The following is a 24,546-nucleotide window of genomic DNA, read 5'->3' on the forward strand; positions in this document are numbered from 1 at the left end:
GAGCCGAAACAGGTAAAATAGATTTGCCATACATTTGTTAAGTTTACATGTACCTGTTTACTCCTTGTCGCTCCAAAGCATGTTTTCAATTTTGAAATAATTGAAATTTTGAGTTTTTCGATTTCTAAAAGTAGCAAAACAAATATTTTATCATTGCCATCCTGCTCGGTTTACCAACAACGAGTTCGAGCTAAAAATATCATAGGGAGCGATTTATGAGGCTATATTTGGGTACTAAAGCCCTATGTAAATTTTTATGTACAACTGTTAAAAACACGATTGAAACCCATTTCTAATAGGGTAATTCTCTACCAACTCACACGAAATCGGGAAAAGTTGCCCCGACCCCTCTTCGATTTGCGAAAACTTTGTCCTAAGGGGTAACTTTTGTCCCTGATCACGAATCCGAGGTCCGTTTTTTGATATCTCGTGACGGAGGGGCGGTACGACCCCTTCCATTTTTGAACATGCGAACAAAGAGGTGTTTTTCAATAATTTGCAGCCTGAAACGGTGATGAGATAGAAATTTGGTGTCAAAGGGACTTTTATGTAAAATTAGACGCCCGATTTGATGGCGTACTCAGAATTTCGAAAAAAACGTATTTTTCATCGAAAAAAACACTAAATTTTTTAAAAAATACTCCCATTTTCCGTTACCTGACTGTAAAAAATTTTGGAACATGTCATTTTATGAGAAATTTAATGTACTTTTTGAATCTACATTGACCCAGAAGGGTCATTTTTTCATTTAGAACAATTTTTTTTTATTTTAAAATTTCGTGTTTTTTTCTAACTTTGCAGGGTTATTTTTTAGAGTGTAACAATGTTCTACAAAGTTGTAGAACAGACAATGACAAAAATTTTGATATATAGAAATAAGGAGTTTGCTTATAAACATCACGAGTTATCGCGATTTTTCGAAAAAAAGTTTTGAAAAAATTTCTTTTTGCGTTTCTCTTAGTTTCGTCGTCCGTGTCTGTCGCGGGTGACCATGAACGGCCACGATCGATGACGACCAACTTTTTCAAAACTTTTTTTCGTAAAATCGCGATAACTCGTGATGTTTATAAGCAAACTCCTTATGTCTATATATCAAAATTTTTGTTATTGTCTGTTCTACAACTTTGTAGAACATTGTTACACTCTAAAAAATAACCCTGCAAAGTTAGAAAAAACACGAAATTTTAAAATAAAAAATTTTGTTCTAGACGAAAAAATGACCCTTCTGGGTCAATGTAGATTCAAAAAGTACATTAAATTTCCCATAAAATGACATGTTCCAAAAATTTTTACAGTCAGGTAACGGAAAATGGGAGTATTTTTAAAAAAAATTAGTGTTTTTTTCGATGAAAAATACGTTTTTTCGGAATTCTGAGTACGCCATCAAATCGGGCGTCTAATTTTACATAAAAGTCCCTTTGACACCAAATTTCTATCTCATCACCGTTTCAGGCTGCAAATTATTGAAAAACACCTCTTTGTTCGCATGTTCAAAAATGGAAGGGGTCGTACCGCCCCTCCGTCACGAGATATCAAAAAACGGACCTCGGATTCGTGATCAGGGACAAAAGTTACCCCTTAGGACAAAGTTTCACGCAAATCGAAGAGGGGTCGGGGCAACTGCTGTGTGAGTTGGCGGAGAATTACCCAATAACTTTTTTTTCATTTCAATGCAAAAAAATAATAATTAACCTTCCCTTGGTATTAAAAAAAAAATCACACATAAGGTACTGGGGTCCTTTTCGACCCAAAACTTAAAAAAATCGTCAAAAATCCAGTTTTTGACCGATTCCGGTTCTTTTGGTCACAAATGAAAGCTTAGAACGTCCCCTTTCCGAAACCGACCCGGAAAACCGGATTTGGTCACTGTGGCCACCGGGAATCGGCTACAACCGAAAAAGGCCTTTTGAGACCCCAACTTTGACGACCTGTATCTCCGGCAAATTTAAACCAATCAGGATGCTCCGGGTTGCATTCGACAGGTATATACCTGTACTTTGACCTCAAATATTAATATCAGGGCCAGATGACCTACCGGTTCTGTAAATCCGGAACATCCGAAAAGTTCATATTTTACTGTTTTTCACGTATATGTGATACCAATACTCTCTTGATAGTTGAAATTGATCCATAAAACTTACTAAAAACACAATACACGATTGCCAGAACCACTCTGGAGTGTTAGTGGCCACTTCCGGGTAACCTGGAACCGGTTCCCGGGTACCCGATGAACGGCCAATTTGATTTTTTGTTGAAAACCCATCATGTCGCATATCAAACTTCATGAAATTGAAAGATATGTCCATCTTTGGTAATGCCGTTAATCGCTGAGCCATCCTGGCCAATCTGGAACCGGTTACCTGTGGCCCCTTGGGGACACTTCCGGAATATGAGAGAAACCCTATCATCCGACATATCAAACTTCATGAAATTGAAAGATATGTCAATCTACGGTCATGCCATTGTTCGCTGACCCATCCTGGCCAATTTGGAACCGGTTACCGGTAGCCCCTTGGGGACACTCCCGGAATATGAGAGAAACCTTATCATCCGACATATCAAACTTCATGAAATTGAAAGATATGTCAATCTACGGTCATGCCGTTGTTCGCTGACCCATCATGGTCATTCTGGAACCAGTTACCGGTAGCCTCTTGGGGACACTCCCGGAATATGAGAGAAACCCTATCATCCGACATATCAAACTTCATGAAATTGAAAGATATGTCAATCTTCGGTCATGCCAATGTTCGCTGACCCATCCTGGTCAATTTGGAACCGGTTACTGGTGGCCCCTTGGGGACACTCCCGGAATATGAGAGAAACCCTATCATCCGACTTATCAAACTTCATGAAATTGAAAGATATGTCAATCTACGGTCATGCCGTTGTTCGCTGACCCATCATGGTCATTCTGGAACCGGTTACCGGTAGCCCCTTTGGGGACACTCCCGGAATATGAGAGAAACCCTATCATCCGACATATCAAACTTCATGAAATTGAAAGATATGTCAATCTACGGTCATGCCAATGTTCGCTGACCCATCCTGGCCAATTTGGAACCGGCTACCGGTAGCCCCTTTGGGGACACTCCCGGAATATGAGAGAAACCCTATCATCCGACATATCAAACTTCATGAAATTGAAAGATATGTCAATCTACGGTCATGCCAATGTTCGCTGACCCATCCTGGCAATTTGGAACCGGTTACTGGTGGCCCCTTGGGGACACTTCCGGAATATGAGAGAAACCCTATCATCCGACTTATCAAACTTCATGAAATTGAAAGATATGTCAATCTACGGTCATGCCAATGTTCGCTGACCCATCCTGGTCAATTTGGAACCGGTTACTGGTGGCCCCTTGGGGACACTCCCGGAATATGAGAGAAACCCTATCATCCGACTTATCAAACTTCATGAAATTGAAAGATATGTCAATCTACGGTCATGCCGTTGTTCGCTGACCCATCATGGTCATTCTGGAACCGGTTACCGGTAGCCCCTTTGGGGACACTCCCGGAATATGAGAGAAACCCTATCATCCGACTTATCAAACTTCATGAAATTGAAAGATATGTCAATCTACGGTCATGCCGTTGTTCGCTGACCCATCATGGTCATTCTGGAACCGGTTACCGGTAGCCCCTTTGGGGACATTCCCGGAATATGAGAGAAACCCTATCATCCGACATATCAAACTTCATGAAATTGAAAGATATGTCAATCTACGGTCATGCCAATGTTCGCTGACCCATCCTGGCCAATTTGGAACCGGCTACCGGTAGCCCCTTTGGGGACACTCCCGGAATATGAGAGAAACCCTATCATCCGACATATCAAACTTCATGAAATTGAAAGATATGTCAATCTACGGTCATGCCAATGTTCGCTGACCCATCCTGGCAATTTGGAACCGGTTACTGGTGGCCCCTTGGGGACACTTCCGGAATATGAGAGAAACCCTATCATCCGACTTATCAAACTTCATGAAATTGAAAGATATGTCAATCTACGGTCATGCCAATGTTCGCTGACCCATCCTGGTCAATTTGGAACCGGTTACTGGTGGCCCCTTGGGGACACTCCCGGAATATGAGAGAAACCCTATCATCCGACTTATCAAACTTCATGAAATTGAAAGATATGTCAATCTACGGTCATGCCGTTGTTCGCTGACCCATCATGGTCATTCTGGAACCGGTTACCGGTAGCCCCTTTGGGGACACTCCCGGAATATGAGAGAAACCCTATCATCCGACATATCAAACTTCATGAATTTGAAAGATATGTCTATTTACGGTCATGCCGTTGTTCGCTGACCCATCCTGGCCAATCTGGAACTGGTTACCGGTGGCCCCTTGGGGACACTTCCGATATATGAGAGAAACCCTATCATTCGACATATCAAACTTAATGAAATTGAAAGATATGTCAATCTACGGTCATGCCGTTGTTCGCTGACCCATCATGGTCATTCTGGAACCAGTTACCGGTAGCCTCTTGGGGACACTCCCGGAATATGAGAGAAACCCTATCATCCGACATATCAAACTTCATGAAATTGAAAGATATGTCAATCTTCGGTCATGCCAATGTTCGCTGACCCATCCTGGTCAATTTGGAACCGGTTACTGGTGGCCCCTTGGGACACTCCCGGAATATGAGAGAAACCCTATCATCCGACTTATCAAACTTCATGAAATTGAAAGATATGTCAATCTACGGTCATGCCGTTGTTCGCTGACCCATCATGGTCATTCTGGAACCGGTTACCGGTAGCCCCTTTGGGGACACTCCCGGAATATGAGAGAAACCCTATCATCCGACTTATCAAACTTCATGAAATTGAAAGATATGTCAATCTACGGTCATGCCGTTGTTCGCTGACCCATCATGGTCATTCTGGAACCGGTTACCGGTAGCCCCTTTGGGGACACTCCCGGAATATGAGAGAAACCCTATCATCCGACATATCAAACTTCATGAATTTGAAAGATATGTCTATTTACGGTCATGCCGTTGTTCGCTGACCCATCCTGGCCAATCTGGAACTGGTTACCGGTGGCACCTTGGGGACACTTCCGATATATGAGAGAAACCTTATATTCCGACATATCAAACTTCATGAAATTGAAAGATATGTCAATCTATGGTCATGCCGTTGTTCGCTGATCCATTCTGGCAATTTTAGAACTGGTTCCTGGTGGCCCCTTGGGGACATTCCAGGAATATGAGAGACACCCTATCATTCGACGCATCAAACTTCATGAAATTGAAAGATATGTCAACCAACGGTCAGCGAACCGTAGATGTCCGTAGATTGACGTAGTTTTCAATTTCATGAAGTTTGATATGTCGGATGGTAGGGTTACTTTCATATTTCGGGAGTGTCCCCAAGGGGCCACCGGGAACAGGTTCCAGATTGGCCAGGATGGGTCAGTGAACAACGGCATGACCGTAAATAGACATATCTTTCAATTTCATGAAGTTTGATAAGTCGGATGATAGGGTTTCTCTCATATTCCGGGAGTGTCCCCAAGGGGCTACCGGTAACCAGTTCCAGAATGACCATGATGGGTCAGCGAATAACGGCATGACCGTAGATTGACATATCTTTCAATTTCATGAAGTTTGATATGTAAGATGATAGGGTTTCTATCATATTCCGGAAGTGTCCCAAAGGGGCCACCGGTAACCGGTTCTAGATTGGCCAGGATGGGTCAGCGGACATTGGCATGACCGTAGATTGACATATCTTTCAGGTTCATGAAGTTTGATAAGTCGGATGATAAGGTTTCTCTCATATTCCGGAAGTGTCCCCAAGGGGCCACCAGTAACCGGTTCCAAATTGGCCAGGATGGGTCAGCGAACATTGGCATGACCGTAGATTGACATATCTTTCAATTTCATGAAGTTTGATATGTCGGATGATAGGGTTTCTCTCATATTCCGGGAGTGTCCCCAAGGGGCTACCGGTAACCGGTTCCAAATTGGCCAGGATGGGTCAGCGAACAATGGCATGACCGTAGATTGACATATCTTTCAATTTCATGAAGTTTGATATGTCGGATGATAGGGTTTCTCTCATATTCCGGAAGTGTCCCCAAGGCCACAGGTAACCGGTTCCAGATTGGCCAGGATGGCTCAGCGATTAACGGCATTACCAAAGATGGACATATCTTTCAATTTCATGAAGTTTGATATGCGACATGATGGGTTTTCAACAAAAAATCAAATTGGCCGTTCATCGGGTACCCGGGAACCGGTTCCAGGTTACCCGGAAGTGGCCACTAACACTCCAGAGTGGTTCTGGCAATCGTGTATTGTGTTTTTAGTAAGTTTTATGGATCAATTTCAACTATCAAGAGAGTATTGGTATCACATATACGTGAAAAACAGTAAAATATGAACTTTTCGGATGTTCCGGATTTACAGAACCGGTAGGTCATCTGGCCCTGATATTAATATTTGAGGTCAAAGTACAGGTATATACCTGTCGAATGCAACCCGGAGCATCCTGATTGGTTTAAATTTGCCGGAGATACAGGTCGTCAAAGTTGGGGTCTCAAAAAGGCCTTTTTTCGGTTGTAGCCGATTCCCGGTGGCCACAGTGACCAAATCCGGTTTTCCGGGTCGGTTTCGGAAAGGGGACGTTCTAAGCTTTCATTTGTGACCAAAAGAACCGGAATCGGTCAAAAACTGGATTTTTGACGATTTTTTAAAATTTGGGGTCGAAAAGGACCCCAATACCTTTAAAGTAACTTTTGTTATGGACGCTCCCCTAGGGGTCGTCCGAGGTTTATTTGTTATGTGAAATGTGTATTTATACTATAAATTTAATGTCAAAAAATTTGAATGCTCTAGCATGTATATAACAAAAGTTATGGCAAATTTAATTTTCAAAAAGGCCGAAAAGGACCCCAATACCGTAGGAAGGTTAAAAAGACAACATTTTTTCGATGGATCAACTATGACCCCTTGGAACAAGCTGTCAAGATGGACCGCGAGGTTTATTTTTGAAACTGTTTTTTTATATCCATTTTAAACTCTTTGTTTTCATACAAAGGGTCATTGCACTCGAAAAAATAATTTTTATCGTTGTGAACAGTTATATCAGAAATCTAAACTTAATTTTAGGACCCAATTTTTTGATATTTTAACATTTTTCGGTTTTTAAAATACTTCTTGAAAATCGAAAGAAATTTATTATCATTTTCTCTGTGAGACTTTGAAAATCGGGTAAATTGTTTCTGAGATTAAGCATCACAAAGAATTCGAAGAATTCTGTCATTTTTAGTGCGTCCGTTCCGGGAATTTCCGGAATATTTTCGAAAACCGGGAATTCCCGCAACCCAGGTTTTTTTTATGTTTCTGGAGTTTTTTTTTTTGAAAAGGTGTTTTTGAAACCGCCTTGAGTCACGGGTATTAAAAAGCACCAAAATTCGCAATTCGCAATTTTCAGTGTAAGAACGGGCCTTGACCGATCTTATGCACTAGGTTCCCGACGAACACGCACTGCCCTTACACCTACATCTCACACTTGCTCTGAGTCAGTACGAGCAACACTCTAGAACACGCTTTGAGTGTTCGTGCCAGGCATGCACACCTTCTTTTCCGGTTACGCATTTTAACTCGGCCGGGGGTGGTACATTAAGTAGGGTTTGATGTAAGTATAAGCGCCTAACCATTTAAAGTGTGCCTAAAAATTTCATTAAAGCAAAAACTGTTTTATTTTCACGGCGTGTTTTCTAGAACAAACTTTTCAGGAAAAAATAGTCATCGCTACTTTCAAATGTGTCTTATAGGAAATTTTCTCAGCTTTCCAATACTTCTAAGAGCGAAATGTTTCATCGGGAAATTTCTGAGATATCTCTATTTTAAGTTTTTTGGTTTAAATTCCTTTATTTTTTTTTTTTTTTGGAAATTTTGTACTACCAGTTCAGAAAACTTATCAAATGATGTGTTTCAAGTGTCATTTACTCATCAAAATGTGCAAAATAAGGCAAGAAACAACTTTGTAGAACGTTGCAAACCGCTAAACATTTTGAAAATTATGTTTTGTCTGAATTTATGAATAAATGATAAATAAATATCATTTATTCATAAATTCAGACAAAACATAATTTTCAAAATGTTTAGCGGTTTGCAACGTTCTACAAAGTTTCTACAAAGAAATTAAAATCATAAAACAGTGTAAAAATATAATTTTTGCAAGAATAATTAGATTATTACATTTTTTGTGTACAAATATCACGTGTCTGCTCTGATTTACCTTTTTCAACCGAAACTTTGGCAGGTTTGTGATTGTTAATGGTATTATTAAATTTTAATGAATAAATTTTATATTTTCTTAAGCAAACATTAACCAAGATCATAAATACAAATATGATTTAAAATCGAAAATGTACTACATATTACTGTTGCAAGCCTCAAAAGTCATTTTTTCATGAGTATAAAATAAAGATAAAATTTTATAAAATATTTCCTGTTGAAAATGCACTTAAAAGTAGCAATAAAACTCGAGTCTTCCAATTCAGAATGCTGAAAACACTGTCACAAACTTGTTTTTTAACAACAACAAAATCAAACAAAAACCTTTTAGAAACTATTTGAACAAAAATCAAGCAATATTTATTTTTTTAGAGATGAGATTTAAGATGAGAAGCTTATAAACTTCTAAAATATTGGTAATTCCTTGATCATTTGATACAAAAAACTAAAATAATCATTTCATACTAATGAAAAGTATTTCTCCTAAAGCCTGCAACAGTAGTTTGCAGTTAAATTTCGAGTATTAATCATATTTTGTATCGATGCAACTGGTTAATGTTTGTTTAAGGAAATATGATATTTATTCATACAAATCTTGTAATACCCTATCAATCTCAAACCTGTAAAAATTTTGGTTGTAGCAGCTAATTCCAAGCTGAATCAGAGCAGACCGGTGTTATTTGTACACAACAATTATGTAATAATCTATTTATTCTTGTAAAAATGATGTTTTAATGCGGTTTTATGATTTCAATTTCAGAATAAATCCCATATATTAAAAAAATCGGTTAAAACTTCATTTTCAAAATGTTTGGCGATTTACAACCTTCTACAAAGTTGTTTATTGTCTTAGCTTTGTACATTTTGATGAGTAAATGACACATGAAACACATTATTTGACAAGTTTCCTGGACTGTTATTTAAAAGTTTCCAATGAATAATTAGGGATTTTAAAACAAATTAAATAAAATTGAGATATCTCAGAAATTTCCCGATGAAACATTTCGCTCTTAGAAGCATTGGAAAGCTGAGAAAATTTCCTATAAGACACTTTTGAAAGTAGCGATGACTATTTTTTCTCCTTAAGGTTGCCCAGAAAACACGCCGTGATTTTTAGTTTGAATTCAAAAACTTATTGTTATTTACTGTGTATTGTTTTCTCCTGAAATCTTCCCTATTGTTGAGTCTGTTTATCTGTTGCTATTTCTTTTGTCGCGGTGTTTTGCTACAATTTTTGGTCCTAAGCATGTTATAAAAGTTTACCAAAAATACAATAGTAATATTTGTGTTAATCCTTTAACCATTCCATAAATTGAGTAAGGGCTCAAACCTCACTTGTTTGAAAAAAAGGGTGAAGATTGAAAACAATTGACAGTAAAAGAGAATTTATTTTATAACAATCAAGTATCAATAGTAAGAGAATGATGAGCGTATTTTGAAGAATAAAAATGAGAAGCTAGATGTATTAGATGTAAAATTAGACAATAGTTAATAAATAGAGATACAAAACAAGCTTAGGTTATAGTAATGATAATTTAGAGGGCAGATAAAGAATTATTCAAATAAATAAATTCGCAATAAAATCAAAAAAGATTAGGCGAATGATAAATAGACTTGATATTACTAGTACATTAAGGAAAAGTATATTTTTAAGGAAAAAAAAAACAAAGCAAAGTTTGTTACAGCAGTGTCAATTAATAGAAAAGAGTGGAAAAGCTTTGAGAGATAAGAGAATCAAAAGTTAGTAAAATTAAAATCAAATGTTGGATATTAAATAGAAGAATCAGTGAAGAATTGGGAACCAGAAGAGCAAAATAAAAATAGGAGATAGGTGGTAGCTGAGAATTAAGAGAAGAAAAACCCCGTTGTGCGATGTTTCAGGTACATCCACAGCAGTTGACTCAACATACTGCGAATCAAAACAATACCGTCTACAATCACAAATTACTTCCCTTTCCCACATTGTCGCGCCCCTTTCTTTTAGCCGTCTCGACTCTGACCCGCGGTGGTCAAAGGTTTACGACCCGTTTCCGCAGGCCACCAGCTAGGTCATCATGAAAACCAAGCCAACGTGGAGGTAAGAAAATAGGACACTCGCAAGGAACCAGAGCTATACTGTTCTGATCAAGATAATTCGGATGATCTAACAGAACTACGGATGTAGTTAGTTACGCTCCTTCCAGGATGTTCCTTACGTGGACGTCAACCGAAGAGCACGCAACAAGGTCAGTGCCATTGCATGCTCTTAGGTATCAATCCTTGGCCTGCATTAAAAAGCACCAAAAATGCAAAAACTGAAAATTTGGTTTATTGGACCTTTTTTTTTAAAAAAAAAAAATCCAGATTTGGTCCCGGGAATTCCCGGAATTAAAAAAATCATTTTACAACACAATGGTCTGGAAATTCATACTCGGTTGTGGAAAAAGATTAACAGTTAAAAACTTAGCAATCGATAAGAATTTTATAGCCTTACATTTTTTTTTTGTTTCAGCATATATCAGCATTTATTTGGCTTTTGGAAAATTGCTAAAATTTTAGTTTACAGATCCGCAAAATGCCTTGCGCTTATTTTCTATTAAATTTTATATATTTTTGAAAATACTGCAGCACCATGAGTATTATATACGTATATTCATGATTTTAAATTTAAGAATAATACAGTTCAGACTAGCTTATCCGAAGCCTCGATTATCCGAAGGTTTGTGTGGGACTTCGGATAATCGAATCACGAACAAACAAAAAATCGTTTTTTTTTCTTTTTCTTATTTTAAACATCTAATTCGAGTTCTGCGACCTTGTTGTAGTTAAATTTGAATAATTAATAATAAATTGCATTTTTTCAATATTAAATCACCGCCATTTTGGCCGCCATATTGAATTAAAAAAAATCATTTATGCGTACTTCAGAGGCTCGATTATCCGAAGTGAAATTTTTCCGAGGCCTTCGGATAATCAAGTCTTGACTGTATACCTACATCTCTTCCAAAGACACCAAATTAATCTGAAAATTCTTTTTTAAGATACAGAATTTATACATTTTGTATGACCAGCCCCCAAAACTGTATGGAGACTTGTATGGAAAAAAGTAATGATGCAAAATGACTTCTTTTAATATAGGGAATGCAAGATCAATGCTTCATCCGAATAAAAAAAGCTGGGAAAGGATGATGCATGAGTTTTGGATTATTTCATGTCAGTTTCCATTAATTTTTAATTCTGAATATTTATTTTTTCACTGATTTTTGTGCCAGTTTTGAAGGCAAATTGAGCTTTGAAAATTTCTTAGTTTTAAAAATTCTCGTTTTCCTTGTCTTCAAATAATGCCGTTACAAATATATCTGATATATTCGCAACGGTCTAACATTTCGTTTTCGATGAGAATTTTTCGATTTAATCCCACGCGACGCTCGCGACAAAGAAGGTGTCTGCTGTAACCAGCGCAACAAAGCCGATGTGACATTTCTCTGCTGCATCGCCACCCCACGCAACCCAAAATAAAAATAATTCTCTCCGAGATTCACCTTGCTTCTATCTCCCAGCAGTAAATCTTAGTCCGTGGGTGGACAAACATCGTCGCGCTCATCACATCGCACACACTCACGTCATGCCCAGCCGTACGATTGTGGTGACCGGATTTGGTCCGTTTGCCGGCCACGAAGAGCGCAACGCCAGCTGGGAAGCGGTCCGACTGTTGCCGAATTCGCTCGTCCACGGCGGCAGGGAGTACGCCCTCAAGAAGCTACAGGTCCCGGTGACGTACGAGGCGGTGGACGCGGTCGTTCCTCGGGTGTGGGAGGAGAGTCCGGCGCTGGTTGTTCACTGTGGCGTCCACGGGAACATTAGCACGATTAACTTGGAGCAGTGTTCCTACTCGGCCGGATATTGCAGACCGGACTTTGCAAACAAGTGCTTGCCGTGCGATAAGGTGGCGTTGAGGAGTGTGCCGTCGGGGGAGGAAGAGGATGGAGGCAAGTGCGTGAGGTTGGACACGAATCTGAAGGTGGAGTCGATTGCACGCGAGCTGAGCACGGTCCGGTGCGTGCACTCGACGGAGGTTGGCAACTACCTGTGCGGCTACATCTACCTCAAGTCGTTGGATTTCAGTCGGGATCGAACGCTTTTTATTCACGTGCCAAGCGTCGGCAAGCCGTACAGCTCGGAACAGACAAAGGATGCGATTTTTCAGGTGCTTGGACGCTGCTTGGACCAGCTGGAGTCGGAGGGAAAGCTTTGAAAGGTCGTCGTTCGGACGCAATGATTTTAACGAGCTGTTTTTTTTAGTTTATCAATGTTATAAATTCAATCTGTATTGGATGTTGTGTTTTAATAAATTGTAATTTTAACCCGATTTCCTGCTCTTTCGCTTTCCTTTGGTAGGCTGCAATCCTTGGATAGCCTCTTCCACTTTGCAAACGATCTGTTCGTCGGATTGTTCCGCGAAGGAGTTGATCTAGAATTATTTAAAATTTCCTAAAAAATCTTCATCAATACAACAGATTGCTTCAACTCACCATAACGTTCGGCGCCGACATCTGTTCCAGCAGTCGCAACTTCAATCCCATCAGGCCCGTCGGTGTTTGCTCATCTGACAAGCAGTTCGTCTTTTCCAGCACGTCCACGTTGAACTCCACCCCGTTGTCCAGCGTAACGAACAGCCCAGCAATGTTCAGGAATTTAACCGGCAAGCTGAACTGCACGTGAGCTATCCGCAGTTTTTCCCGCGCCGCCTCCAGACAACTCGCTACTCGCTGCAGTTGAGTGCGATGCCGCACCAGAAACTCCGGACAGTTGCGATCCAGCTGGAAGGCGTCCACCCGTGGCAGTCGGGAGATGATCTTGAACGCCTCGGGACGTTCAATTTCGGCGCAAGCTAGCAATAGGTCACGGCGTGATTCGATTTTGACGCGCTCTCGCTTGAAGTTTTGCATCATCTGGCGATCGCTGAAGATCGAGGACATCAGATCTACCGAGGGTAGGTTCATGACCCACAGGGAGAGGCACGTGTCGACGAGCGTGTCCGGGGTGTAGCGGTATTCTTCGCGTTCGATCTTTTCGAAGATTTGGTTGAGCAGGTTGTTGGGTTCCAGATCGAGCTCGGTGATTGGTATGGACAAGGTTGCGCAGCCGTGCAGGAACGTGGCCAGGTCTTTTGGTCGAAAGCTTTGAGACGTAGATTCCTCTTCTTCGTTGGTCGAAATCTCCTCTTCTATTCGTCGGGAAGCTTCGTCCAGGAACAGCTTGTTTAGGGAATCATCCTTGACGGAAATTTCCGCTAAGTACACGAACAAGTGCGACAATCCACGGAAATCCAACGCCGTGGCATCATTTTCAAGAATCGACCTGAGCTTCTCGAGCACCCGTTCGGACCGCATCCTGTTCATCCGGGCACACTTCATCAATGTCACAAACAGCGCCATGTCCTTGCCCTCAAAGTTGCAAATTTCGTTCTCGAGCCGTTCCAAAAATCTTTCATTGCTTATCCTTACGCTCGTCTTATAGCTGGCATTGGCCAAAATTGCAAAGTCCATCAGATCAAGCTGATCGTTCAGGAACTCCCCCAAGTAACTCTGCAGATACTGGTCCATCAACCGTCCCCCAAACGCATTCTTCTTCCACATCCCCAAAAAGAACAGCACCGTCATAAAGTCCTTCCCGTTTGGCTTCTCCGCAAACAGCTCCACCAACCTCGGCATCGCTTTCCTATAACTCTTCAACTTCGTAATCTTGTTCGGCAGCAAATACATGAACCCGTGCAGGATCGTGACCAGCTCGTTAAAGCTCGCCCCCTCAACCCGGCCCTCACTCTCCTCGTCCAGCGCGTTCGCCACATCCGCAAACAGCCGAAAGTCCGTCTTGCTCCGGAAGTCCGCCGTCAAGCAGATCAGCTTGCCCAAATCCAAGCAGCTCACCTTCCGCAACTCACCCAAAAACGCATCCGGACTGTATACCGGATAAAAGGACGCATACTTGAACGCGAACCGCGTCCGGTCGTCAAAGTCCCGCCGGGTGAGGGCAATGTGCCGCGAGAACCGGTGTATCAGCGTGCCCGTTTCGCCGTCCGACGACTCGAACTGGAACTCGCGCGGGTGGAACGTACTGTACAGGGCGGCGGTCGCCGAAGGGACTTGTTGCTGGCGTTGAACACGACTCGCCGCCGAGCGGACCGCGGAACTTAGGAGTTTGAACATGGTTTTAGCTGCGTTTTTAATTTTGTACGAAGTTATTGCACAACATGCCGTTGTCTTCGTTCGAAACGTGATGTCGCGACGCGGGACTCTGAATGTGGATGCACAGTGCACTTTTGTTGGTAAACAGAAGTGAGCACGTGTGGTGACAGTAGCTGTCACCCAACGCAGTGGGCGGAGTTCGTGCAATCCAGGAATGTAAATTTTATTAAATCTGGAGCAACATTTGAAAAGGGCGCATAAGCATTTTGACAGCCAGGACGATTTAGCAAATTCCGAACCAACAGGTAACTATTTAACAAAACCCGCAGTGTTAAAAGGTAGCTGGAAAGGCCAGCTACTGATTTACATTCTGAGTTTTGTGAAAAAGTTATTTGTTGGCTTGGAATTTGCAAAATTGTTCCAGCTGTCAAAATGCTTATCCGCCCTTTTCTCGTGTTGCTCCAGAAATTTAAACTTTGGGGATATCAATAAATATAAAATTCTGGAGTTTTTTTGAAAAGGACCAATAAACCAAATTTCCAGTTTTTGCTTTTTGAGTGTTTTTAGAACCGCCTTGAGTCAGGGGTATTAAAAAACACCCAAAAAACAAAAACTGAAAATTTGGTTTATTGGTCCTTTTCAAAAAAAACTCCAGAATTCAATAATAATAAAAAAAAGATATGAGTAATTTTCTAAGAAATCGTCCAATTTTGACCATTTTTTTGTATATGAGCAATTCTAGCATAGCATAGCATTGGTGTCTACCCGTAGCTGCTACTTCGTTATTGACCAGGACCCCCAAACATTGCTCCGTGGACCACAGATGAAAAGTAGGAACCAATCATCACCCCTTCGCAATTTTCAAAGGTCCCTATCGTGCTGATCAATACCGACGCCGGCCACGACCAGTGGTAAGACACGGGGAAGTGGATGGGAATGTTAGCCGATACTTGAGTGATGGGACCGCCAAATCGACTGCGTCTCCGACAAAGTATCACATGAGTTTTGAGGGGTTAGTAAGATGGGTATGAGGTCAGGATTCACTGTGGTAGGTGATGCGACCATGAGCAATTTGTTTATCGGTTGAAATTTTAAAAATCTTAGGCAGCCGGCTGCGGAAAGATACCTATCTAGAGATTTAAATATAGTATTAATTCGACCGCGATTCTCCAGAAATTCTCCGTCGGCGTGCCTTCCGATCAACGGTGATGTAGGAAGGGCTTCATTCATTAAAATTATTTTATATCATAAGCCTTAAAACATATCCGTCGACGTGCCTTCCGATCCTCGATGATATGGAAAGGACTTAATCCAGCAATACGACTTGCTTGTCTCAAAAACAAAAATCGGATCGTTTCTATCGAAAACTATAAAAAGAGAACAAAAATAAAATTCATCGGCCAACGAACGCGCGAACAAAAAATAAATGAAAAAAGAAGAAGAAGAAATCCAATCACCCCAAGTACACAAATAGCGACACAAAAGAGATGGAAAATAACGCGAAAAAAAACAGGACTGCGCGTCCACACAGGCACCGCACCACTGATGCCATTATTTAATTATAATGACCAATCACCCCATGCACTCGAACAGCGACACAAAAGAGACGGAAAATAACACGAAAAAACAGGACTGAGCGTCCACACAGGCACCGCACCACTGATGCCATTATTTAATTATAATGACCAATCACCCCATGCACTCGAACAGCGACACAAAAGAGACGGAAAATAACACGAAAAAACAGGACTGCGCGTCCACACAGGCACCGCACCACTGATGCCATTATTTAATTATAATGACCAATCACCCCATGCACTCGAACAGCGACACAAAAGAGACGGAAAATAACACGAAAAAACAGGACTGAGCGTCCACACAGGCACCGCACCACTGATGCCATTATTTAATTATAATAACCAATCACCCCATGCACTCGAACAGCGACACAAAAGAGACGGAAAATAGCACGAAAAAACAGGACTGAGCGTCCACACAGGCACCGCACCACTGATGCCATTATTTAATTATAATGACCAATCACCCCATGCACTCGAACAGCGACACAAAAGAGACGGAAAATAACACGAAAAAACAGGACTGAGCGTCCACACAGGCACCGCACCACTGATGCCATTATTTAATTATAATGACCAATCACCCCATGCACTCGAACAGCGACACAAAAGAGACGGAAAATAACACGAAAAAACAGGACTGCGCGTCCACACAGGCACCGCACCACTGATGCCATTATTTAATTATAATGACCAATCACCCCATGCACTCGAACAGCGACACAAAAGAGACGGAAAATAGCACAAAAAACAGGACTGCGCGTCCACACAGGCACCGCACTACTGATGCCATTATTTAATTATAATGACCAATCACCCCGTGCACTCGAACAGCGACACAAAAGAGACGGAAAATAACACGAAAAAACAGGACTGCGCGTCCACACAGGCACCGCACCACTGATGCCATTATTTAATTATAATGACCAATCACCCCATGCACTCGAACAGCGACACAAAAGAGACGGAAAATAACACGAAAAACAGGACTGAGCGTCCACACAGGCACCGCACCACTGATGCCATTATTTAATTATAATAACCAATCACCCCATGCACTCGAACAGCGACACAAAAGAGACGGAAAATAGCACGAAAAACAGGACTGAGCGTCCACACAGGCACTGCACCACTGATGCCATTATTTAATTATAATGACCAATCACCCCATGCACTCGAACAGCGACACAAAAGAGACGGAAAATAACACGAAAAACAGGACTGAGCGTCCACACAGGCACCGCACCACTGATGCCATTATTTAATTATAATGACCAATCACCCCATGCACTCGAACAGCGACACAAAAGAGACGGAAAATAACACGAAAAACAGGACTGCGCGTCCACACAGGCACCGCACTACTGATGCCATTATTTAATTATAATGACCAATCACCCCATGCACTCGAACAGCGACACAAAAGAGACGGAAAATAACACGAAAAAACAGGACTGCGCGTCCACACAGGCACCGCACCACTGATGCCATTATTTAATTATAATGACCAATCACCCCATGCACTCGAACAGCGACACAAAAGAGACGGAAAATAACACGAAAAAACAGGACTGCGCTTCCACACAGGCACCGCACCACTGATGCCATTATTTAATTATAATGACCAATCACCCCATGCACTCGAACAGCGACACAAAAGAGACGGAAAATAACACGAAAAAACAGGACTGCGCGTCCACACAGGATTTTTTTGTATATGAGCAATTCTCTACCAAAACCGGAAATGGATTTTATTTGTATTTTTTTATTTGGCTCAAACTTTGTGGGGGCCTTTCCTATGACCAAATAAATTATTTTGTGTGATTGGTTCATCCATACAAGTCTCCATACAATTTTGGCTGCTGTCCATACAAAAATGGTATGTTAATATTCAAACAGCTGTAACTTTTGAGTGAATTTTCTGATCAATTTGGTATCTTCGGCAAAGTTGTAGGTATTCTTGAGGACTATTATGAAGAAAAATATTGACACGGAAAACAAAATTTGCAGATTTTTAAATCAACTTTTTTTCTCACAAAAACCCAATTTCCCAAAATACGTATTTTTTGATTTTCGAGATTTTTTGATATGTTTTAGGGGACAAAAATCCGCAACTTTTGAGCCATGGAGAAACATGGTCAAAAAATCTGCCGCCGAGTTATGATTTTTTGAAAAAATAGTGATTTTTGGAAAAAAAATCAAAGTTTTATGTAAAAACAAGTTTGACATTATTTTTTAATGCAAAATTGAATTTGCAATCGAAAAGTACTTTACAGATTTTTTGATAAAGGGCTCCGTTTTCAAGATATAGCCACCGGCAGATTTTTTGACCATGTTTCTCTATGGCTCAAAAGTTGCGGATTTTTGTCCCCTAATACATATAAAAAAAACTAGAAAATCAAAAAATATGTATTTTGGGAAATTGAGTTTTAGTGAAAAAAAAGTTGATAAAAAAAACCTGCAATTTTTTTTCCGTGTACCTATTTTTTCTCAAAAGTCCTCAACAATACCTACAACTTTGCCCAAGATACCAAATTGATCAGAAAATTCACTCAAAAGTTACAGCTGTTTGAATATTTACATACCATTTTTGTATGGACAGCAGCCAAAATTGTATGGAGACTTGTATGGGTGAACCAATGACGCAAAATAGCTTATTTGGTCATAGGGAAGGCCCCCACAAAGTTTAAATCAAATAAAAAAATACAAAAAATAAAAATGGTCGAAATCGGCCGATTTCGTAGAGAGTTGCTCATTTTTTAATTTCAGTCAAACTTTGTGTGAGCTTTCCAAGAGGATTTCCCTATGACCAAAGATGCCATTTTGCTCGCCATTTTGTGTCATTGGTAATTCAATTCAATTCGGTTTTATTAGTGAATAATCATGTTACAATAAGTTTTTTTGCAGTTCATAACAGAGTTTTAGAGTTCCTTTCAGCTGTGTGTTGAATCTCATTCCATTTTGGAACGATTATTGCTTATAACTAAGAGATTACCAAGAGTTAGAAAAAATATAGAAAAAAATCGCAATTCGCAATTCGCAACTTTCAGTGTAAGAACGGGCCTTGACCGATCTTATGCACCAGGTTCCCGACGAACACGCACTGCCCTTACACCTACATCTCACCCTTGCTCTGAGTCAGTACGAGCAGCACGCTAGAACACGCTTTGAGTGTTCGTGCCAGGCATGCACACCTTCTTTTCCGGTTACGCATTTTAACTCGGCCGGGGGTGGTACATTACGTAGGGTTTGATGTAAGTATACGCGCCTAACCATTTATAGTGTGCCTATCAATTTTCATTAAAGCAAAAACTGTTTTATTTTTAGTTTGAATTCAAAAACTAATTGTTATTTAGTGTGTATTGTTTTCTCCTGAAATCTGAAATCTCCCCTATTGTTGAGTTGTGTTTATCTGTTGCTATTTCTTTTGTCGCGGTGTTGTGTTACAATATTTTGGTCCTAAGCATTTTAGAAAAGTTTTTCAAAAGTACAGAAGTAATATTTGTGTTAATCCTTTAATCATTCCATAAATTGAGTAAGGGCTCGAACCTCAATTGCTTAAGAAAAAGGTGAAGTTTCAAAACAATGGACAGTGAAGGAAATATACTATGTAGTAAAAGGAAGATAGTAATTTATGAAGTAGATATAGAAATTAACAATAGTTAATAAAAAGAGGTAACAAACAAGCTTAGATTGTATTGAGGGCAATTTACAGGGAAGATGAGAAATTATTGAAATAGATAAATAAAGAAAAGGCACATGATAAACAAATTTGACATCGCTGCCAAATTAAGGGAAAGCAGACAGTTTTTTTACAGCAACATCAATTGGTAAAATAGAGTGGAAAAGCGTTGAGAAATAAGAGAAACAAATAACTAAAATCGAAATTAAATGGAGGATAGTAAACAGAAGCCGTTTTAGAAAATCAGTGAAAACAAAATAAACAGAAGATAGCTGATAGCTGAAATGGAAAGAAGAGAAACCCCGTTCTGCGATGCTCAGGTACATCCACAGCAGTTGACTCAACATACTGCGAATCAAAACAATACCGTCTGCAATCACAAATTACTTCCCTTTCCCACATTGTCGCGCCCCTTTCTTTTAGCCGTCTCTACTCTGACCCTCGCTGGTCAAAGGTTTACGAGTCGTTTCCACAGGCCACCAGCTAGGTTACACCTTGTCATCATGATGACTAAACCAAGCCAACGTGGAGGTAAGAAAATAGGACACTTGCAAGGAACCAGAGCCATGCTGTTTTGTTCAAACAGCACTACGGATGTAGTTGGGCTCCTTCCGGGATGTTCCTCGCCTAGGTGTGTCAACCGACGAGTATCATCAGTATCATGCACCCTTGGCCTGCTAGAAAAAATATAGAAAAAACTTACTAAAATTGCAAAGGAAAGGGGATAGAAATAGAAAAAACCTTACACTAGATCACAGTTATTTTTTATCTATTGTAGATGTGCTTGATCGTCAGCTCCCCGAGGGCCAGGAATTGTTCCGCCTTGTTACGGCAGGTCCAAAACTGCGTCATCATCCCCCCGCGAGAGCAAAAAACTCCGGCAGGGTAAAGAGATCTTCCCCGGTGACTCCTTGCTGGGCCGCATCGCCGCTACCGGCAGGGACCACGCTTGCAAACGATCGCCCCCATCCAGGAGGGAATGCTGGGTTGTCCGCTGGAACCGTACGCTGGCCAGCTGCAGGAACGGCTACGCTCGTACTTCGCTGAGGAGAGTGGGACGCTGCTGCTTTCTTCTTCCTCTTTTCCTGCTCCTCGAGGTAGGACTTGCGCGCGACGCATCCGCGGTAATTACCGGTATGGTTACCGTCACAGTTCGCGCACTTTAAGCGCGGCTTGGTTTGTTCTGCGTTGTCCCCCAAGTCCGCCTTTCGTGGGAGTACGCACGCCTCCGAGAGGTGTGACTCACCGCAGCGGGGCCGGAGGTTGCAGTTCCGCGAGCCGTGGCCGAATTTCTGGCAACGGTGGCATTGCGCTACGTCCGTCGGGTTCTTGATGTAAAACCGCCAGTTTACACAAAAACCGTCCAGTCCGCCGCAGGTCTTGGATCTTGACGGTGCCGCGGTCGAAGTACAACAGGTACAGTGTGTGAGTCGAGGTGTGAGTACCTGTTACCGTTGTCTTGCGCGAGAGCACTTTTATCTCCCGCGGTTTTATTCCGGCGTCCGAAAGGTGCTTCTTTAGGTCAGAGATCGGACGGTCTTGATAACCCTGCAAGACGACCTTAACAGGGGGCTTCTCGGGGTTGAATGTGTAGAAGTTGAAGTTGCTACGCTTCAATTCAGTTTTGAAAAATACTGTTTTTAATCATTTTATTTTTGATCGAAAGATCAGTAACTTCACAAAAGTTACAGTTCAGAAATTTCACAAAAAAGCGAACTAATAGTTTCCTAGATATCGTCAGTTGAACATTACATGCACTTGGTTGACACTTTAAAAACTCATTTTCATAGATTCGAATTCTTTGTGATGCTGTATCTTGGAAACGTATTGTCCAATTTCCAAAGTCTAAGAGAGAAATTCTAGAATTTTTTTTCAACATTTCAAAAATAGTTTTTTTGAAAGTGTTTTTTCTTTAAAAATATTTTTAAAATGCATAAAAAAAACAAAAAGGAATCGAAATATTCACCCAAAGGTGGCTTTAACCATTAAAACAAATTAACAGTTTTCGAACACGCTGTTGTTTGTTGTTTGTTTTTATTATAGAGACTTTACAAAACACGCTGTATCTTTTTGCCTTCCTCACCTTACTGAGAATTAAATGCAATTGAGCACCATACTCTCTTCGGGAAAGTTGTAAAGCACCTTCCAGAGCAATCAAATATAAATTCAAAGTCGTTTTGCGCAAAGTGAGGACTTGACCAATCGTTCCCAAATTTTGGGGAGTTATTTAGGACCTCAAAAGAAACCGGAAAATTGATGTATTGGAAAAACGATTATATTATAACACTCTAATGACCAGCCTCCAAAATTGTATTAAGACTTGTATAAAAAAAAGCCAACTCTTTTGACTCTTTTGACATAGAGAATAAAAAGACGAAGTTTCATAAAAAAATACAATGCAAAGCCGATTTGCGAAAATGGAGACAACTACTAAATAGATGCTTGCTTAAATTTAATCAACTTTGTGCAATTTTTTTTTGTAGATCTAGATTCGAATTTTGGAATGTTGAAGAGCATAGGCAAACAACCCTTGAATAGTTAGGGTGGAAGTCACAGGCTTTCGGATATCTCACATCGCTCCGAGAACAAATCTTTTTTTCAGCAGGAGAGATTCCCGTCCTGGATTCGTTTTAATTGGACACACATTTTGCTCCACACAGTGAGTTATTCGCTATTAGAGAAGTTTTTTTAAAATGGAAAATGCACACGAACTTACTTAACCGATGAAGTTCATCACAACCAGATGGAGGATGACGTGCGCAAAGATAAAATCGGCGAATCCTCGTTCCGGTGAGATTCCAAAGAACTGGGCTTTGTTCTGCGGGTTGGACTGCAGCCGGAGGCAAACTGAAACGACGAGTTGATTCATTAAAAATAACTTTTCAATTATAATTAATAAGGCCGAACTCACCTCCCAGCACGAAACAGCTGACGGTGCAGATGAACCCGGCCAGGAACGAGTTGAACGGAAAAGTTCCAACAAGGCAGCAGTAAACAAACTGCGTGATGCCGGTCAGCAAAATGTACAGCAAGTATGCGTCCACGATTTTCAGCTTCTTGGGCGTGTTGTTGGTGTACTCATCGTAGAACTTGGTCAGCACCGACTTGATGTTGGTCATTTTGGGGAGAGTGGGAGTTGGCTTTTGGGAACCGGAATGTGCACAAAATCGGGTTGAAACCGGAGAATCGACGTCGGCGGATCGGCGACTTGCAAACGGGACACGTAGAATGGACACGATCGATAATTTTGACGTTTGGAGGCGTATTTGACAAACGGCAGAGCTGGGCGCGATATTTTTCAAAGTGCAACGGCAGTGATGCCAGAGAGATGGTGATGCTAAATTTTAAAAGATTTGTTTTTAAATAGTTTTATCTTTCTTATTTATTCCAACACTTCTGAAAATCAAGCAAAACAATCTAAATGGGACAATGTTGAAGTGTAAACAAAGAGTTCATGCTGCACACGCCAGATTATGTTTACATTTCGACAGTGGCCCAATTACATTGAAATGAAGGCATTTAAATCTTAGTATTTTTTAAATTTGGGTTCACATTACGCATTTTTAGGCAATTGGGTCCTAAAATGAAGCTTAGATTGCTGATATTATTGTTTACAGCGATAAAGCTTATTTTTCTGAGTACAATGACCCTTTGTACGACCACAAAGAGTTTAAAATGGATTTTTAAACCAAATTTTGAAAAATTACCCTCGCGGTCCTTCTTGACAGAAAAGCTCCTACTTGACAGCTCGTTCCAAGGGGACCATAGTTGATCCATCGAAAAAATGTTGTCTTGACAATTATTTTGCATAAATATGAAAAAAAGTGATTAGAAATGGTTTTTAATCGTGTTTTTTACCGTTGCACATAAAAATTGACATAGGGCTTAAGTCGACGGTAACATTTCAAAAGACATCATGTACATTTTGACACTTTCTGGGTTATTGCATATTCTGAAAGTACTCCTAATAAGCTACCTCTCCACCAAAAATGAGCAAAAGTTACTTCAGTAAAGTCTGTTTAATCATGATTTTAAATAAAGTAACATAAACAAAATCTCTGCCATCAGCAGTCTCTGTTTATATAGCCCTGTCAACCTGTCAAACAAGAGACTACATGAACCTCGTGACGGAAAAAAAGCAACATGAACAAAGCGCCATGTACATTCGGCGAAGAAAACCGAATCATAACAAAGCGTCCCCCTCAATGCCAGCAGGGTGATATAAACGTTGGTGATTTCAAAAGAAGTTATGTTTGTTTTTCTCAAATAAAATTACGGAATTAATGTTTTATTGAATTTGGATGATCAAGTATCAATAAAAGCAACGTTTTTCATCGTTTGTTATCATTTGAACATCTTATTTTGCTTTTATATTAAAATGGGAATTGAAAATGGATGCTCAACATTCAAATGCGTTTTTCTCAAAAAGCATGGTTTGTACATGATGCTTTTTGAAATTTTGGCGTCGAAGTACCCAATTCGACGCTAACATTTCAAAAAGCATCATGTACACCATGCGTTTTGAAAATAATATTGGTTTTATTTTGCACTTTTTTATGCACGATTGAGGTTATTGCTTTTGGCAACACTTTTTAAAGAATCGTCGATATTTTTGTATCGAGAAATTAAAAGTGAGAGTGTGTGCAACATGGAGTTAAACTTTCTGTGAAGTTGCTGTGAAGATTACCATGGTACTTTGAAAAGTTTAACTCCATGTTGCACGCACACTCTCTCACTTTTAATTTCTCGATACTCCACCGCGACAGATATGTCATCCTGACGCAACACATGTTGCGCAACATTTTGGCTGCTGTTTTGGGTGTATTCGATTTTGTTTGTTTTCTG

At 40.5% G+C, this 24,546-nt stretch overlaps 3 protein-coding genes across 3 annotated transcripts; 1 reads left to right on the plus strand and 2 right to left on the minus strand.

The window, feature by feature from the left end:
• The first annotated feature begins 11,761 nt into the window (after positions 1 to 11,761).
• On the plus strand, positions 11,762 to 12,623 carry LOC6034886 (pyroglutamyl-peptidase 1). Its single transcript, XM_001845102.2, has one exon. The coding sequence runs from the start codon at positions 11,880 to 11,882 to the stop codon at positions 12,507 to 12,509; it is 630 nt and encodes a 209-aa protein (XP_001845154.1). The 5' UTR covers positions 11,762 to 11,879; the 3' UTR covers positions 12,510 to 12,623.
• Positions 12,547 to 14,585, minus strand: LOC6034885. The gene is made up of 2 exons (XM_001845101.2): positions 12,787 to 14,585; positions 12,547 to 12,725 (listed from the first exon to the last, which is right to left on the minus strand). The coding sequence occupies exons 1-2, from the start codon at positions 14,461 to 14,463 to the stop codon at positions 12,615 to 12,617; spliced, it is 1,788 nt and encodes a 595-aa protein (XP_001845153.2). The 5' UTR covers positions 14,464 to 14,585; the 3' UTR covers positions 12,547 to 12,614.
• A 7,708-nt stretch (positions 14,586 to 22,293) lies between these two features.
• LOC6034884 (dolichyl-diphosphooligosaccharide--protein glycosyltransferase subunit DAD1) lies at positions 22,294 to 22,958 on the minus strand. Its single transcript, XM_001845100.2, has 2 exons — positions 22,613 to 22,958; positions 22,294 to 22,548 (listed from the first exon to the last, which is right to left on the minus strand). The coding sequence occupies exons 1-2, from the start codon at positions 22,818 to 22,820 to the stop codon at positions 22,418 to 22,420; spliced, it is 339 nt and encodes a 112-aa protein (XP_001845152.1). The 5' UTR covers positions 22,821 to 22,958; the 3' UTR covers positions 22,294 to 22,417.
• Between the last annotated feature and the right edge of the window lie 1,588 nt (positions 22,959 to 24,546).

The sequence above is a fragment of the Culex quinquefasciatus genome, chromosome 2 (assembly GCF_015732765.1).
Source record: "Culex quinquefasciatus strain JHB chromosome 2, VPISU_Cqui_1.0_pri_paternal, whole genome shotgun sequence".
NCBI classification, from domain to species: Eukaryota; Metazoa; Arthropoda; class Insecta; order Diptera; family Culicidae; genus Culex; species Culex quinquefasciatus.